At 45.6% G+C, this 19,340-nt stretch overlaps 1 protein-coding gene across 1 annotated transcript; it reads right to left on the minus strand.

Annotated features, from left to right (window-relative positions):
• Positions 1-7,953: 7,953 nt before the first annotated feature.
• AARD (alanine and arginine rich domain containing protein) lies at positions 7,954-11,370 on the minus strand. The gene is made up of 2 exons (XM_081919079.1): positions 10,897-11,370; positions 7,954-9,143 (listed from the first exon to the last, which is right to left on the minus strand). Exons 1-2 carry the CDS (start codon positions 11,143-11,145, stop codon positions 9,003-9,005), a joined length of 390 nt encoding a protein of 129 aa, XP_081775205.1. The 5' UTR covers positions 11,146-11,370; the 3' UTR covers positions 7,954-9,002.
• Between the last annotated feature and the right edge of the window lie 7,970 nt (positions 11,371-19,340).

The raw sequence follows: 19,340 nt of genomic DNA on the forward strand, positions 1-19,340 counted from the left end.
TTAGTCGTTTAGTCGTGTCCGACTCTTCATGACTCCATGGACCAGTCCATGGAGTTTTCTTGGCAGGGATACTGGAGTGGCTTGCCGGTTCCTGCTCCAGGTGGATCACGTTTGGTCAAAACTGTCCACTATGACCTGTCCATCTTGGGTGGCCCTGCATGGCATAGCTCATAGCTTCTCTGAGTTATTCAAGCCCCTTCTCCACGGCAAGGCAGTGATCCATGAAGGGGTTTATCAAGTTTATATAAATTTATTTAATCATTTTTTTTACACCACTTAACACAGTAGTTTCTAGGTGGTGAACAATAAGGTAGGATAATTTATTATTATTATTATTATTATTATTATTATTATTATTATTATTATTATTATCTATACCCCACCCATCTGGCTGGGTTTCCCCAACCAATGCCTGTTAAGAAGGGGGTTGTGTCATTGCAATTGGTTCAGGTTTCTTCTGAAAGCATGCAAACTGACAGTCAACTGGGGGTGGGCTGCAGTTGTCCAAATTGGTGCAGTTTAAGCTACAGTACTGCAGGTAGTCACCCTTACGTTGGGGGAATAGGAAAAGTAAAGCAGAGTTGGGAACCTTCTATTTCAACTCCTATCAACCCCAGCCAGCATGGCCAAGAGACAGGGATGATGGGATTTGTAGTCCTGAAAGGCCCCAGCTTCCTCATCCATGATATAGAGTATAAGCTCTACAACATCCTGTAACATAAAACAAGAAATTCTCAAGCAAAGACTTGATAAGTTTCAGCTGGGAGTAAAAGTTTATGGCTGATAGCTAAACTTTTTTTTTTTTTTTTTTTTAGGGGTGTATAATGGGAAAGCTGACACAATCTGAATTCCTGTACAGAGAGCCATATTGTCAAGCAAGATTTAGAAACAAACAATTAAATGTATTTTTATGGCTTTGTTTTTAATAGCGGCAGTATTTACAATCCTTCACCACCCGAACAACGAAGTAAACATAATCTAGCATCTACACATTTCGCTGATGAAGCAGTACGAGAGGAGAGGGAAAACGTTTTTAAAATAATGAGCCAGCCTTGTAAAAATTAATGTTTTTGTACCTTATCATCCAAATATACTAAATTATAGATATGATTAGCAGAAGTGAAGTGCTTATATCCTTAACCGAATAAAGAAAGGCATACAGTAAAAATACCCTCAGGATCATCAAGTTTTGACATTCCTAATTAATAGCTTTGACTGGTTTTTTTATTGTTTGCTTGTTATATTCCTTAGGACCTGGGCCTAGATATGCTGGGAGCAAAGGACAAGATGGTGGCTGCCTCCATTCCACATACAGTGGTCTACTGAACTGGAAGCTGAATCTTACTGCAACACTGGTGTTGGACAGTGAAAACAACGAAGGCAACCCCTTCCTTCTTCCATCAATAATGGGCAAGAGGGACAATTAGGAGATTTGCTGGCCGTGACTGTCAGCCCCTTAATGGGCACCGAGGAGCAGGAAGGTGACCATGAATGGCTGCCACGTTGCCATGGCAATGTGGCCACACACAAGGTCAGGGCCCAGGGTGGACCCATGTGAGGCCATGAGATCATGCACAGCTTGTAGCACCTACTTTGAAAGGCAAGGAGTCAGCTTCGCCGGTTGAATAGCAGCCTGAAGGGGGAGACGGCAGAGTGACTCCACCTGCAGTTGATCGGCCCTCCCAGAGGAGAAGGAACTGATGAGAAGCAGCTGGCTCTGGCCTTCTTAAACAGAGCTCTCAGCAGCAGTCAGATGCTGGAAACAATGCCTGTGTTTCCTGGCCTCACATTACTATTTCCTGCTCTCCACCTGGATTCCCTGACCTCTATGCTGTCTGACTTGGTATAGTGGTACCTCAGGTTACATACACTTCAGGTTACGTACGCTTCAGGTTACAGACTCCGCTAACCCAGAAATAGTGCTTCGGGTTAAGAACTTTGCTTCAGGATGAGAATAGAAACCATGCTCCGGTGGCGCGGCGGCAGCGGGAGGCCCCATTAGCTAAAGTTGTGCTTCAGGTTAAGTACAGTTTCAGGTTAAGAACGGACCTCCGGAATGAATTAAGTACTTAACCTGAGGTACCACTGTATGTGTATTCTGCTCTCAGGCAATAGTTCATCAGAGACTCCTAGCCCCTACTTGCTCAGCAACAGAACCTGGATGGGGCAACGACCCAGTGGTTGGACTGGCAACTAGAGACTGGTCTTGTGGCTCTGCCTTTGGTGGTGGTAGCAGAGTATGAGACAGAGCTGGAGAATTGCAATGCTGTCAGCCCCTTGATATCTGAGGCCTGAGGAGAAACAGGACTGATATAGAGGGTACCAAGATCCTGTCAAGGCACACAGTGTGGGTCTCGGTCAGCTAGCCTTTGCACCATACATCCTGTGCCCTCTGCCCGCCTTCAGCAACCCAGTCAGAGTAGCCTCTGGACTGCAGTTATGCCTGTGCCTGAAGATAGTTGGCTCAGCTGACCCTACAGGTCAATAAAGACACCGGGGCCTTATAAAAACTTATGCACCCAAGTAGGTTTCTCTGATCATGCAAGTCACCTCACTGAGTAGCTACACAGACTCCTCTGCTATATATCCATGAGTTGGAGCAATTAAAGCTGCAATCCTGCACCTTCTTACTCAGATGCAAGGCCCTCTGAATTCATTTGAGACAGGCATAGGCTAACTCAGCCCTCCAGATGTTTTGGGACTACAACTCCCATCATCCCTGACCGCTGGTCCTGTTAGTTAGGGATGATGGGAGTTGTAGTCCCAAAACATCTGGAGGGCCGAGTTTGCCTATGCCTGATTTGAGACTTACTCTTGAAAATAGACAGCATTGAGCTGAAAGGGGCCTACTATGGTTGTGTACAACGTTGCCTTTGCCTCTTTTCCCTTTAGGGAACCCTCCTTCGCATTAAATGCATGAGTGAGGGAACCCAAGGCTGAACAGGCCAGTCCCACCCCCTGATGGAAGCATGTTTAAAGCACTGGTGTCCATGCATCGAGCTCATCCGTGCTGTGGAGGATTCTGATTGGCCCATGAGCCCTCCTTGCGTGGTACATGAGAAGGATTGAAGCTTAGTGGTACAGCATCACCTCTGCATGCAGAAGGTATTGGGCTCAATCCCTGGCATTTCCACGTAGATCTGGGAGAGTCCCTGGTCTGAATATCAGGAGAGCCACTAGCAGTCAGTGTGGATAGTACCGAGCAATCTGGATCCATGGTTCAGCTTTCCGTAAGGCAGATTCCTAAGCTCCTCTGCTAAGAGTTGCTAGGAGACTCCTAGCCCTCTCCCACAGCTTCAATACCCTGAGTGGTTTAGCAGGCAATCACTCTTCCCAGGTGTGGGAATGTTCAGGGATGCAGGAGAGGATATATTGTTTGGTTATATCCTTTTCCAACTTGTGTTAACAAGTTCCACAATTTTAGCAGAGTTACATTCCCCTTTTTAAACTTGCAGCAGATGCGTTTGCTCAGGCTCGCTAAAGCCTCTGTAATAACTGTTCTGGTATTTCCCCCTTATTCCCTCACAAAAGATAAGACATGACACAGTCTTCTATAAAAGTATAAAAAAAGTTTACTCACATATCATTCTTTTCACGATAGGATCCCAGAAGGCTGGAGCCAAGAGAGCATCTTTGGCTAAGCAGATGTTGCTTCTTTGATGAAAGTAGTCAAAAGACAGAGAGATGGCTGCCCTGCCCTGTGCTTTTGTCGTTACCTGCACAGGTGAGGCCACGCCCACCTCTAGTCACATGCAGAGGAAGTCTGTCCCAGCCCAGAAGGAAACAGGAAGTTTACCTGCTCGCTGGACAAACATTCCTCCCCATGTGTAAACATGTTCACTCTAGGAATGTTGTACTTGATTGCTCTTGTGTCTCACATCCCACACCAGGGGACTCTAAGGACTATAAATCTAGAAGGGGAATAGGGTTCTCCAAACAACTCTATGCACCCATAACAAACTGCAGCTCCCATAATGATTTGGCGGGAGCCATGACTGTTCCAGGTGGTGTCATAGTGTATGGTGTGAATGTGGCACTGGTAATAGTGCATTGGTGGTGGTTTGCTATTGCAGTGTCCGCACATCATTCTGTTTCATTAGTTTCCCGAGTTTGTTGCATTATGGCGTCTGGCGGGACCCTCTTGCGCTATAGTGCAATGAAAGCAGAACGAAGGAAACAAGTGGGAACATTTAAAATGTGACCGGTGCAAACCACATCAAAAGTGGGGCTGTGTTTAACCAGCTCAATATCATCATGAACGCAAATCATCATGTCTAAACGATGACTTATCATGTAAAAATGTCTAGAGGGGCCTTAGGAAGCAAGGTTATTAGAATGACTGTTGTGGATAGTATTTATTCATTGTAGGAGTTTGGAAAAAAGTTATATATATTTCTGAATGAAGACAATATAATGGGAAATTATAGTTTGCTTCTTTGCAAAGTGGTATGTTGGGTTAATTAGCATTTGTGTGCAAGAGAGAAAGAGAATGTTAAAATCACGTGGCTGAGCTGTGCTACTGTGTTCAGAATCAAGGTGTGTCTGTGTGGAGAATGTGTGTGCTTCTATAAGCTTTAAATTCTATTTCTGGGTGGATTTTTTTTAAAAAAGCAATATATTAAGAAAGAGAAGCATTTCATCTAGCTAGTTGGCTGTCTCAGTTTTGAATTCCCTCCTGTAGTATTTATGCTGAACTTTACCGACATTGCAGTTCATTGATGCAAATAATTTCAGCGCGTTTTTAGCCAAATAAATCTCCAGTGAGGAATTGTTTTTAGTTAATAACCTCCACAGCAGCAGACAGAAATATTTCAGTGGTGCCATAAATTCTGGCTTGGTTTTTACAGCTCTGCTGAAGTAGAGATCGTTATAGCTTTCTGGTCCCTCTCCTGCCAATGCTGTCCTGCCAATCAAATTGATGGGCAGCATGCCTGCTGTTCAGAAGGATGAACCTTGGAAATGTTGGCTACTTCATAAGATTCCGAGCTGGAGCCAACTAAGCCCTATGCAGAGTAGACCCACCAAAATCAATAAACCTAAGTTAGTTGTGCCTATTAATTTCAGTGGGTCTACTGGACTGCTCCCTTCTTTTTCGATTTTCCCAAATCACTATCCTCACAACATTTTATTAATCAATTTCTTTATTTCATTTCTTCCATTTATATGGGGAAAGTCTCTGGGGAACTCAAATGCAACACACATACCCCACCCAAATATTAACAATTGTCCAGGCGTTTGGGTGATGTTTTATACTGCAGGTATTAACCGTTGTCTTTTTATCCTGTTCTGAGTTGATGCATTAAGTGTTCTCTGTATAGGGCAAGATTATAATTGTTCCCTTTTGGGAGGGCATAATTTTGGGAGGGAGCAAAAAGGTAGAGTAAATGGAGTAAATAAGCTACGCTGGTGTGGTTCTGCATGTAAGTCTGCACATACCTGCTTTGCAAACAAAGAAAGCCGGGGTGGAGGTGAGCTTGCTCAGGGCCAGCCCAAGACATTTTGGCCCAAAACTGGCCCTCCTCAGAGTAGACCCATCAAAAGTAATGCTCACGCCTAGCTTAAAAAGGTAAAGGGACCGCTGTCCAGTCGTGACCAACTCTGGGGTTGCAGTGCTCATCTCGCTTTACTGGCCGAGGCAGCCGGCGTACAGCTTCCGGGTCATGTGGCCAGCATGACTAAGCCGCTTCTGGCGAACCAGAGCAGCGCACGGAAACGCCATTTACCTTCCCGCTGAAGTGGTACCTATTTATCTACTTGCACTTTGAGGTGCTTTCGAACTGCTAGGTTGGCAGGAGCAGGGACCAAGAAAAAGGAGCTCACCCCGTCACGGGGATTCGAACCGCCGACCTTCTGATCAGCAAGTCCTAGGCTCTGTGGTTTAACCCACAGCGCCACCCGTGTCCCTTCATGACTAGCTTAGCTCCATTAATTTTAGTGGGTCAACTCTGAGTAGAACTTAGTTGGATCTGACCCTTTGGATCGCCAGCACGTTGCTGAGCTACAACTCCCATCATCCCTGACCATTGTCCATACTTGCTGGGGCAGATGGGAGATGTAGTTCTGCAACATCTGGATGGAGAAAGGTTCGCTACACCTACCCTGTGTGGAGCTGGTCCTTTCACTCGCTGGAAGCATCACACAGCTCGGAATACCTTAAATACTGGTATGCAAAGCAGCCTCATCTCCTGTGAACTTTGCATATTGTACGAAATCTGGATATAATGGGCTAGCTAGCAAAGCTTATTTCTGGATTACTGCCTGCAATATTTATAAGCAGTATTATTTCAAGCTCCCAGCATGTATAAGTGTATGGGTAACTGCAAGGCTTGCTGGCCTCATAATCACGGCATTTTTGAGCTTGGTGGCAGCATTAAATATTTTTTTTTAAAAAAGTATCATCTATGTATAATCCCTGTGTAGGTGACTGTAAGCTTGTTTTCGCAGAGATTTAATGCTGCTTTGTAATCCGCAGCGTTTAGGACCCTAACAGCTTGTTGTTGCAAATGTCGTCATTTGTCACCCTTACTTCTGCCCCCAGCCATAGGGTGAGAGAACTATTTTAATTAAAAAGTTTGTCTGCGCACATATTTCACCGTTTACGCACGGAAAACGGCACCAACCGCCCTGTGGGTTTTGCGCGCTGCCGTCTCTGAACAAAAAGCATTTTCTTCAGGGGTTGGTGCCTTTCAGGTAAAGAGGGCATAGTCATTGTATATATCCTATTATTGTTTTTTTCAAAAAAGAAAAGGAAGGAAGATATCTATTTTTACCTGCTGTTTTTCATATTTTCTTCATTAAGGGCTCCACCTGCATTAGTTTTTCAACGCACGCCAGCCATGAATTGAGACATATGAATCACCCTTTCTTCTTACTTGTGGCATTTGCAGGATGAGGCTGCCGTCAGGTGTGAAGAGGCCTCTGTCAAGGTGCCCCCTAGCTGCCCCCTTCCAAAATTGTCCCCATTTGGCAGGCTCCAGCATCACTGCCAGCCCCAGCCCTTCAGTGGTGGGTTGTCATGGACTGGTTAGACGCAGAGGAAGGTCGAGAGGAAGCAACTGGGGACCCACGAAGGGAAGAAGGCTCAGTGTCCAGGGATTTGTGGAGCAACAATGATGAGTGGTCACAGGGAGAAGAGGAGGTGTTGGAAGCTGAAGAGGTAAAGGGTTTAGTGGGCAGGGAGAGTCTGTGGCAGAGAGAAGTTCAGAATCAGGAGAGGCTGGTGAAGAAGCCAGGGTGTCTCCTGCTGTGACAATCTCCCCTTCCCCCTGTCTCCCAGAAGCAGGAGAGGCGTGAAAAGGGCGGAGGAGATATTGGCTGCAAGCAGGCACAGTTTCTGATTGCTTGGAAAATGCCCTGGAGATGGGACTTAGATGGCTGTAAAGGAGGCGGGGACTTTCAATCTTGGCAACTGATTTTCATGGGCTTAGGACCGCTGGGAATGAGCTGCTCTGCTCATTAGGCTTGACACTCATAAGCTGCGATAGCTTAGTTGGCAGAGCATGAGACTCTTATTAATCTCAGGGTCATGGGTTCGAGTTCTGTGCTGGGCAAAGGATTCCTTCCAACTCTATGGTTTTGTGATTTAAACTACTCACATCTCCCCCTGCAATTTTTTAACTGGACCGTAAGCGTTATCCCAACCACGCCCACCTAGCTCAGTACTGTAGACACAGACTGGCAGTGATTCTGCAGGGATTCAGGCAGTCCTACCTGGAGACATCGGGGATTGAACCTGGGACCTTCCGCATGCTGGGCAAGAGCTCTACCACTAAGCTACGGCCCTCACCAGTTCAGCTGCTGTCAGATCTCAGCTGATGGGGACAGTGATGTCAGGAGCAGGCTGTGGGGAGGCCAATGGGAGTTGGAGTTTTAAACAAGCACACCACATGCATGTCCCCCTTTGCTCGTCAAATCAGAACCACACTTTCATGTGTGCTTTTGCCAGACATGGAGTCAAAGACACACGTTTGTGTTTACTGAGAAGACATCTGAAGGCAGCCCCGTACAGGGAAGTGTTTAATGTTTTATTGTGTTTTTAATATTTTGTTGGGAGCCACCCAGAGTGGGAATAGTGTACTGAAATTGAATTAAATTTGTTGAATTGTTTGAAAACTAATAAAAATTATGAGGGGGTGGGGAAGCTTCGTTAGTTTTGTAGTAGATTTCCCCCCCCCCCCCCTCCGGCTACATTTTGCCTTTTGGATAAAAAACCGAGACAATCATAGTTGTGCCCTGCTTTCACAGTGAGATACTCTAGAGAACCCTTTTTAAAAAACAGTTCACCCCATTTGCTTGCATAAAGTTTGCAGGGATATTAGACAAGGTCAGCTATTTATTGAACATTTGATTTCAGGGAGCTCAGAAAGCATTGCATCAAGCCAATGAGACCCCATGCTTCCCTGTGCATTCCCCCCCCACACACACATCACTTTCCTTATTGCAGGCAGCTCAGTCTTTTGCAGGAGAAGTGGGCTTGTTGCACAAGAGTGCTAAACCGTCTTGGATTGCACAACCTGAATTTGTCAGCGTGTGCCTGAATCCCACTAAAGTTAGTAGTGGCAATCTGGGACTGCCCTGAATGTTTGGTCTGGAACAGACATCGTTCATTCACTCTTTTGTAATGGAGGATCCAGATAACTGCCAAACCACTGCATTTGTGTGTGTGTGTGTTGCCCTCCCATCTTTTTAGTGACCTGACGAGTGGCGCTTGTTCTGAACTAAGCAGATTAAACAGGCAGCAATCATTTGCAAAGTAAAGCAGACATTCCATTCTTTGGAGGTGTCTCATTCTTTCCTCTACTCCAAAGGAGGCATTGAATTCTCATATAATAACTAAGATTCCTTCTCCAGTCAAGTTAACGGGAGTTCTCATTAATATTCAAGCCATGTTCCCCGACCAATTCGGACCTAACTGTGCAACATAATCTTCCGTTTTTGCCAGGCTCGCCGGTGGGATTGTGTGCTGCGTCTTCTGGCTTCCTCCCTGAAACGCAGCAGCTCAGTTATTCTGAGCTTGCAGCAAAGCCCGGGGCCTTTGATTCTAGAGCAGTTGGCACGTCAGCTTCGTTTCTCAGCCTCTGTATTTCCATGCTTAAATCCAGCAAAGTTTTGGCAAGCTTGTGGTTCTGGGACTTCATCTCCAACTGCAAAGAACAAAAAGACGATAATTACTTTTTAGCAGGCGATCACCATCCAGAAGGGCTTAATTAGAGCCAGCGCTTAGCCCTGGCATTGTGTCAGTGTCCAAATCCATTCCTGGACTGCATGTAGTTGGAGTAGGTTAAAAAAAGGGGGGGCTCCTGATCAGGGGCAGGGCGGATTTTCCTCATTACAGAGCAACAGAAGCCCCATGCTAACATTTGCCAAACTGATGCAAATATTTTGGAATACAACTCCCATCAGCGCCACCCAGCTGTCGTCTGCAGATGTCCGGATGATCATCCATTTGCATGGCTTCTACATATGGACAATGGCAAGTTCTGGCTGATATATTTTTTTTAAAGCAGGGGTTGGGCGGCTATCTGTCATGGATGCTTCAGCTGAGATACCTGGGGGTTGGACTAGATGCCTCTGGGGGTCCCTTCGAACTCCACAATTCTAGGATTCTATTCTATGATTCTCCACCGTTTTCGAGCTCCTGCTCACATGGGGAGAACAAGTGTCGCGAGCCGGAACCAGGAGTAGGTCAGCAATAAAAACACCTGTGTCAGTGAAGTTAACTATTCAAAAAAACTTGCAAGTAGGATTCAAGCAGGAGAGCACTCTCTCCTCTTCCATTTCCAGCATTAATGTCTCCAATTGCTAACATACACACTGCCTGATCCTCATCAAGGCAAGTCCCTGTACTGGTGAGTTGCAGCTCTAATCCTTCTATGATCTGTAGACTTTGCTCCTCCTCTCCCTAAACTGGTTATCATTTATTGCATTTATACCCTTCCTTTCTCTCTAAGGAGCTCAAGGCGGCTTATGTGGTCCTCCTCCTCCTCATTTAATCCCCACCCCAACCCTGCGAGGTAGATTAGGCTGAGAGGCAGCGACCAGCCCCTGGCCACTCAGTGAGCTTCATGGCCAAGCCTGGATTTGAACCCTGGTCCCATGGAAGACGGAGCAAACTTGTTTCCTTCTGCTCTGAACTGATGGCTTCAAGCCACACAGAAGGAGATTCCGACTGAACATCAGGAAGAACTTTCTGGTGGTAAGAGCTGTTTGACTGCGGAACAGACTCCCACTAGAGGCGATGGACTCTCCTTCCTTGGAGATTATCAAGCAGAGGTTGGGTGCATAGCTGTCAACATTTCCCTTTTCTTGCAAGGAATCCTATTCGGAATAAGGGAATTTCCCTTAAAAAGGGGGAAACATTGACAGCTATGGTTGGGTGGCCATCTGTCAGATATGAGCTAGTTGAGATTTCTGCATGGCAAGGGGCTTGGATTAGTTGGAAACCCGCCTTCCATTCCTTCCAAATCTCCAGTTCTATGCTTTTTGCAATTCTTGTTTTCATCTGTAAGCCGCTTGGGGGTGGGGTAAAGGGACCCCTGACCATTAGGTCCAGTCGTGACTGACTCTGGGGTTGCAGCGCTCATCTCGCTTTATTGGCCGAGGGAACCAAAGCAGCACATGGAAACACCGTTTACCTTCCCGCAAGAGCGGTACCTATTTATCTACTTGCAACTTTGACGTGCTTTCAAACTGCTAGGTTGGCAGGAGCTGGGACGAACAACGGGAGGGAGCTCACCCCGTCGCGGTGAGTGGAACCACCAACCTTCTGATCAACAAGCCCTAGGCTCTGTGGTTTAACCCACAGCGCTACCCGCGTCCTAGGGGGTGGGCTAAGGCGAAGTATACCTAAATATCTAATAAAATATCTCTAGAATAACCCGCCCCCCAATCACTCACCAGTTCCACCCGGAGCCAGGCAATAGCGCCCTCGACGTGCGCCCTGCGCGCTTCCTCCCGGGCCACTTCGACCCCTCTGCCTTTGCAAGGCGCCGCGGGCCTGGACGGCATCAGCAGCTGCTGGGACGCGGCGGCTCCCCCCGGTCCCCGGAAGGCGTGCAGCAGCCTCTGCTTGATGTCGTCCAGCAGCGAGCTGCAAAAAGCTTCCTCGCAGGCAGCTTGCTCGGCGCTCGTCCTGGTGGGATCCATCAGGCCGGCCCGGTCGTCGGGCAAGGATGCGGGGAGTTGGAGAGCTGGAGCGCAGATCTCTGCTGCCAGCCTCACTCCAACAACAAGCGCTCTCCTCTCCTCTTCCTCCTCCTCCTCCCAGGCCAGGCCTTTTGTTTCCTAGCCCCTGGCCAGCGCGGCTCCTTTTCTCCAGGGGAAAAAAAAACAAAACATCTTCACCTCCTCCCACCCCCGATGTCCTTCCAAGGAAAGTGGGAGAGGAGAGGGAAGAGGAGAGGCGTTTCTCACGCTTGGGAACCGACCCCTGGCCCGGTCTGGGTTCTGCTTGAAGGAGATGCGCAACCCCTGCGTAGAAATAACACCACTTCGCGCATCGATACGGTTTTTAGTTGCATTATTAAATAATGCAATAATAACTGTGGTGGTGGTTGTTATATATTTATTACTACTCTGCTTTCCGGGACTCATCAAGGCAACTTACCGATAAAAATTAAGAGCCGCTCAAAACTGAACGGGAGAAATCATTGAAAAAGACTTGAACAGTAATAGACTTAAAACTATATAATCAAAATTACAAGGAAAGGTATTAGTAATTGTGTTTTTGTTGCTATTAAATAATAGCTTTTATTCATAGTTTTATTATTAAATAATGCAAGTTATTAAAGTAAAATCCCACTCTACAAGCACTGCTTAAGTTCTCATTTCCCCCCTCTTCCCTCCCTGTCCCTTTTTCCTTTTATGCTGTATACCTGCAGGTGGGAACTCCTTTTAATTGAATGAACGTAAGCTGCTCTGGGAGCCTTTTTGGCTGAAGCACAGGAGGCGGCTGCTCTAAAGTAGGGATTTCCACACGGTGATCCGTGGGCCACCAGTGGTCCATGATCTTCATCCATGTGGTCTGCAGTGTTGCATCTGTGGATCTGTGGTGGAAGACAGGAGATGCCATGTCCACAGCATTAAATATTCATATTAATCGTGCCTTTATCTCTTTTTGCATTTCTCATATTGCATTACAATTTGCATTCTGTGGGCCTGAGATGGCAATGCAATATACAAGAAATAAAAGAAGTAATAAAAATACAATTCAAAATCATACCCTATCTAGTGCAGTGTATTACAGTTGCCATCTTCCATGTGGTCTGTGTGGATGGTGGACGGGTGCTTGGGAACCACTGCTTTGAACAAATAAAACACAGTGTGGTACAGTGGTTAGAGTTTCAGACTAGGGCCTGGGAGGCCAGAATTCAAATCCCCACTCAGCCATGAAGCTCACTGGGTGGTCTTGGGCCATTCACTGCCTCTCAGCCTAACTAACCTCCTAGGGTTTTTGTGAGGATTACATTTGGAAGGGGAGAACCATGGACACGACCTTGAACTCCTCAGAGAGAAAAAAGGTAGATTATAAATGCCCTAAATTAATAAATAAAATCAATTTCCCCCTGCTGTTTAGACAAAATCTACTTCCCTGCAACTTCCACTCATTGGGAGCAACAGACTCCAGAGCTGCATTAACCATTAGGCAAAATAAGCACGTGCTTAAGGCATCAAAGGAAGCATGTCCCCCACAGAAAATGTCCATTGCCAAATTTTTAACATTAATGGTCGCAAATTGCTCAGCTGAGCAACCGAACAATGCATCAAGGCAGGCTAGATGCCTTCTCTCTACTATGTATAGAAACAAATGTGTTACGTAAAATTAGTCTGGAGGATCTGATCAAAGACTTTGCAGTTAGAAAAAACAGGAGAAAAAAACATTTATATTCTTTCAAATATAAATAAAGTGGAAGAAACATTCTTTTCCATCTTCCTGTACATTTTATTTCATTTCAAAAATCAAAATGTTATTTTGTTGTTTATTATTGGTTATATTTTGAATCAGATATATATGAGGGCACCAAAATCTTTTAAGTGCTTAGGGCCTCTAAAGGTCTTAATCTGTCCCTGTGTTCCATCTTCTGTGTGGTAACCCCTTCAGAGAGGACCACAGGCTGCTGTTTGGTCGTGTGACTTGGTCTACGACTCCTCAAAAGAGGAGAAAAAACAAAACAAGGGAGTGTAAATAGCTGTGGGACTTAAGCAAAGAAGTCCTCCGTTAAGCAGAAATCGTGAACAGAGTAGGATTCTCTCCTTATTTGCCATCATTTAGGCTAGGTAAACTAGGTCAAACTCCCCCCCCCCCCATTTTCTCCCAAGCCTTGCAATCTTGCAAATTGCATGGCTACAAAAGAAATTAGAGTAACTTGTTGCACATTTGTCCTTTTCATGGGGCACCCCACATAGTCCGGAGCTAATGGAAAGGCCCACCAAGTACACAAATACAATTATGATGCAAAACACTTAAGGACAGCGTGAAACAGCCACATATTTGAAGGGAAGGATTTAGCCTTTTTGTTGTGGAAATGAAGTTCCCAGACTATAAACTGGAAGTAAGGAATGGCACAAGCTACAAGAGCTCTTCTCAATTTCTTTAACAATGTCAGCAGATTTTTCACCACACAAAAAAACCCCCAAAACCCTCCTTGCAGGGAAGGGGTGATACAATGTGAATGCATGGATTGTTTCTGCCAAATGGATCTTAGCAACAAGTCAAGGCCAAATACAGGGGTACCTCGCACTAAAAACTTAATTAGTTCTGGAGGTCCATTCTTAACCTGAAACTGTTCTTAACCTGAGGTACCACTTATGGGGCCTCCCGCTGCTGCGAGATTTCTGTTCTCATCCTGAAGCAAAGTTCTTAACCCGAGGTACTATTTCTGGGTTAGCAGAGTCCGTAACCTGAAGCGTATGTAACCTGAGGTACCACTGTACTGGTTTGGGCCTTCTGCAATAAACCTCAACTCTTTGTTGTTGAGAGAGCTACCTGCATGAGGGAACCTTCAGAAGATACATGCAGTAATATCAATCTATAGTTTTTAGTTATTTTCGTAGATCTACAGAAGGTTCTGCTGCACACCACAGTCAAATGTACGTATAAAACAATTGCCAAAAGAAACGAGAATGAAAAGGGGTTGGTGCTTTAAATTCGGTGGTTTGTAAATATTCATTATTTAAGTGGTGTTCAAAACACATCTAAAGCAGATGACTTGCCCCCAAAATCATTCTAGGAACTGAAGTGCAGCACACAGAGAGGTTTTCATTCCCAGCATCTTCAACAAACTACAGGAATTTTTTTTGGGGGGGGTCATGTGTTTTACGTTTATGGTGCATGCACAGCCTTTGAGTCAGGGGTAGCGTAAGATATTTTAGTGCAAAGGATAAGATCATGCCTGAAAAAGCCAACTGGACTGGCAGGCGAGCTGAGGGAGCTGAGGGCACACACAAGTGGAACCCACAAACATATAAAAACCGTTCTGAAAATGCTTTTTTTTAAAGCGTTTTAAAAAATTCACTGAATTATGGTGCTGGAGGAGACTCTTGAGAGTCCCATGGACTGCAAGAAGATCCAACCTATCCATTCTTAAGGAAATCAGCCATGAGTGCTCAGTGGAAGGACAGATCGTGAAGCTGAGGCTCCAATACTTTGGCCACCTCATGAGAAGAGAAGACTCCCTGGAAAAGACCCTGATGTTGGGAAAGATGGAGGGCACAAGGAGAAGGGGACAACAGAGGACGAGATGGTTGGATACTATCTTCAAAGCTACCAGCATGAGTTTGACCAAACTGTGGGAGGCAGTGGAAGACAGGAGTGCTTGGCATGCTCTGGTCCATGGGGTCATGAAGAGTCGGACTCAACAAAATGACTAAACAACAACAACTACTACTACATCCCACCCATCTGACTGGGTTGCCCCAGCCATGCTGGGTGGCTTCCAACATATATAAAAGCATAATAAAACATCAAACATTTAAAAAGCTTTCTTATACAGGGCTGCCTTCAGAAGTCTTCTAAAGGTTGTATAGTTAGTTATCTCCTTGGCTCGGGGGTCACAAAACTCCATACCCTCCAACATTTCTCTGATGAAAATAGAGACGTCCTAAGGAAAAGCAGGACATTCTAGAATCAAATCAGAAACTGGGACAACCTCTGTAAATCTGGGACTGTCCCTGGAAAATAGGGACAATTAGAGGGTCTGCCTTTATTATTTATTATTTAAATATAAAATCCAGTGACCTCAAGATGGCACAACTGGCTCTCCCCCACACCTCTGTTTTATTCTCACAACAACCCTGTAAAGCAGGTCAGGATGAGAACTGTGGCAGGCCCAAGGTCACCCAGCAAGTTTCATGGTTGAGTGGGGATTTGAACCCTCCTCTCCCAGGGTCCAGCACTCTAACCACTACACCACACTTGCTCTCAATACTCTCGTGGTTCTTTATCTTTAAACCAACAGAGTGCTTTCCTTTGGCTAGAAGTACACATGGCCATCTTAACTGTGGTCTCTTAGCTGGCTGCTTGCCATTTTTCTACAGCGGATTTCACAGTCTATCACACTATCTTTAAATTCAGTCAGAGCTTCAGATTTCACACAAAGTCCCCAAGGTCTTTTGTAGCCCTGAATAATCTTATCAGCAGCAGCTTGGAACACCCAGAGCAAGGTCTCTTCAACAGTTACTGAAAGGCTCTATCTGATGCAACCTCTGACTCAGACGGAACAACAGATTTTGCTGAAAGAGTTTGTCAGAAAATGCCAAAATCCTGCAAGTCTTTCAGCAAACTAGAACTGTTTGTGTCCATCAGATCATTGGGGTCCCAAGCATTTTAAATAAAATATCTTGATCCATTTCCTACAATCCCCCTTTTCTCTTCTCTGTTGCTCACCCTACAGAATGTGCAAATGCAACTGATGTGCAGCTTTCAAGAGTAAATATCAGGTTTAGGGTTCCCAACAGGCATTTGGGAAACATGAAGCAAAGAGGAAGAGTTTAGCTGTTTCTCGCCGCCATGATGTGCCAGTGCGGTGTATCAGCCATTGAAGCCTTTCTCAGCCTTGAGTCCCTAAATGTTGTTGTGCTACAACTCCCATCATTCTTAGCCAGCGTGGCCAGTGGTCAGGAATGATGGGAGTTGGAGTTCAATAATATCTGGGGACCCAAGGTTGAGACAAGCTGGTGATGGTCAGATGTGGGCCTGAGAGACCTGCTCAGCCATAAAACTTGCTGGGTGACCTTGGTCCAGTCACAGTCCCTCAGCCTAAGCTATCTCACAGAGGTTTCTGCACACACAGCATCCTCCATTCAGGCAAGAAAGATGCATTATTAATTCAAGAGGAGGATTGTGGCCTGGGGTGGGTCCTGGGGGCCAGATAAAGAGACCTGGAGGGCCAGATAGCACCCTGGCTGCCATGTTTTAGTCCAGAGTTCTACAGACAGACGGGAGTGCAGTCCCTGAATCAGTAGACAGGGGCTTATTTCAGATTAATGTTCACTGCAGGCATTACTCTGCCATATTTCTAGCCAAAGACTGTTGCATGCATTACCAGCCTGAAATACAGCTAAATTCAGGTCAATGTTGGTTGTTGGGGAAAATGCATACAAATTTAGCATTTCATAAGAACCGAAACGATGGATGAGGGAGAGATACGGATTGCGGTTGCCAAAGTGTGTAGCCCTGCTTCCCAAACCAGCAGTGGGAGCGCAATGTAATGGATACAGAGTAAACAGCCATACACCCCACGATGTGTGTTTAGGTCTGCAAACCCATACGCAATTAACTGAGGAGTAAGACCTATTTAATCAATGGGACCCTATTTCTGATAATATATAGGACTGGAGTGTAAGACAGAATGTTTGTAGCACATGCTTAATAGCATTTCCCCATTTATTAGGGTAGACAGATTAAGGGAGCTCTCAGCTCCAAGTCCATCCGTTTTAGGGATTTGTGGTCTCTAAGCAGTTCATAATGTATGGCAACCAAACTGGGTAGCCTAATGGAGTTTCTGATGGTATTTATAGCTGGTGGTATACTTAAGGCTAGACCTGTTTGAGGGCAGAGTTTGGGATGGGACACAACCTTCAGCAGCCTGAAAATAATGAGCTTTCATATTTTCAAAAGGGAACTTTTAGCTCTTAAGACTGTGAAAATAGCCTCAAAATATATGGACAATGCTGTGAGCAATCTCAGAAGTCAGATGGGGTAGAACAAGTTTTCTAACGATCCTGGGTTCTCCGTAATGAACAGAAACAGAATACACAATGCAGAATAAGCAAACATATCAAATAAACTCATTTTACATGACTGTTCAGTTTCTGTGGGCCAGATGTTTTATTTGAGGTAGGTGGGGGCCTAGGCAAAATGCATGCCTACTCTCAATTGGTTGAAGATGCATGAAACAAGTTTTAATCCTGAAACTCTTGCTCCTTATTCACTGCAGAATTGCTTTGTGACCTGCTTGTAGTGGACTCCTTGGATAATCTCGGTGAATATGGTGTACTTTGTTTCTTATTATCTAGTGACCTTGATACGTTTTGTTTCTCTTTGCTTGTTCTCATAATATGTGAGTTCCTGTGAGTTTGTTTTTCAGTTGCTTATACTGGGAACCCCTTTTGCTGCGTATTTTGACAGCATCTTCCTCTGCATCTGAGGGCAAGAGGCTAGCAAGCAGTGCCACACACAGTTCTGTTCTTTGACATCTATATGTTTCACTCGGCGTAAAGGAAGGGTCAGCCCTAGCACTGGGTCATCGAATTGTCCAGATCTCCATCTTTCCATTTTCCTATAGATTGCTCAAACATAAAACCAAAGGTGGTGGCTTTAAACAGCAAAAAATCTTTTGGCACCATGATCACATTTATTTCTTAATTTATTTATTGACAGCTTTGTTTGACATTAGTGTGTCCAGCTTTTTGTTTTTTTTTTCTGAGCAGCAGCAGCAATTTCAGGAGCTGTGCTGCAGGAGGCCAAGTCCTCTTTGTCACCTGTCGACTCCTTGTAAAGCTGCCACTGGGTTTTACTTATCACAGAAGCCCATTTCAACATACAGTGGTACCTCGGGTTAAGAACTTAATTCGTTCTGGAGGTCCGTTCATAACCTGAAACTGTTCTTAACCTGAGGTACCACTTTAGATAATGGGGCCTCTCGCTGCTGCCGTGCCGCTAGAGCACGATTTCTATTCTCATCCTAAAGCAAAGTTCTTAACCCGAGGTACTATTTCTGGGTTAGCGGAGTCTGTAACCTGAAGCGTCTGTAACCCGAGGTACCATTGTACTGTATTTGAGGAGTGCCTATCAAGCTGCAGGTAAGGCACGAACAGGAGTTAACATGTGAGCCAGTCACTTTTTGTAGGGCAGCAGAAAGACAAGTAAATGAGGCAGCCTACTGGAGAACACAGGAACTGGCAGCTCAGTGTGGAAAGTGAATGTTGGTCACCAGGACAAAAGGCATACTAAAAAGAAAGCAGAATTATGAACTGCTGTTGTTCAGGCCCTGGAAGGCTGCATATGCCTTTAAGTCACATAGAAGGTAGAATTCCCCTAGGTATCGCTGCAGCACCGTAGCTGGAAAAGGCTTTGCATTTTCCTTTGCAACTTTTACACCCGAAGTGAACAGTGCGATGCAGCAGCAGGAAAAAAAAGCTAATGCTATTTTAATAAGAGCTGTTAAGACAGTGGAATGGTCTCCCTTCAGGAGGTTGTGGACTCTCCTTCCTTGGAGGTTTTTAGGCAGAGTTTGGATGGCCACCTGTCATGGATGCTCATCTGAGTTTCCTGCATTGCAGAGGGTTGGACTAGATGACCCTCGGGCTCCCTTCCAACTCTACAATTCCCCAATTCCTGTTATTTCTTAATAAAGATGTGCTTTGAGTCTTTCTGAGTAAAATACCAAACAGGACTCCTGTGCATCTAAAAAAAAAAACTTGCACATGCTCAACACACACACACATCAAATCCTCCAATATGCAATAATGTTTTGCAAAATGCATTTCTTTTTCTTTCTTTTTCGGAGAACAGTAACCAAACCAAGAAATACCATATACTGTACTAGAAACACACACAAACTAGAGCTCCTCCTCCCAGGTCAACATGTGCGCATGCGCCACACTCAAGCCGCTCGCCTTCCCCACTTCCCTCACACGCTGGCCTCTACGACGGCCCCGCCCCACTATCGGTCTCTCGACAAGCTTCCGCACCTCATTGGCCAACGTCAACCCTGCGACGGGCGCCTGCGCAAGCCTCGGCCTGTTAGCGCCGCGAGGTTCCTGCGCGCAGGCGCGCTGGGGCCCGCTCTCACTCCCTCCTCACCCTTCTCTCGCTCTCTCCCCCCTCCCTCCGTTTTTTT

The sequence above is a fragment of the Podarcis melisellensis genome, assembly GCF_964234715.1.
Source record: "Podarcis melisellensis genome assembly, chromosome: 7".
NCBI classification, from domain to species: Eukaryota; Metazoa; Chordata; class Lepidosauria; order Squamata; family Lacertidae; genus Podarcis; species Podarcis melisellensis.

Excerpts from the sequence above, each read along its gene's own strand:
- AARD (XM_081919079.1), bottom strand. The coding sequence starts at position 11,145 with ATGGATCCCACCAGGACGAGCGCCGAGCAAGCTGCCTGCGAGGAAGCT. Across the intron at positions 9,144-10,896 it reads CCTGGCTCCGGGTGGAACTG|TTGGAGATGAAGTCCCAGAA; the intron begins GTGAGTGATTGG and ends TGTTCTTTGCAG.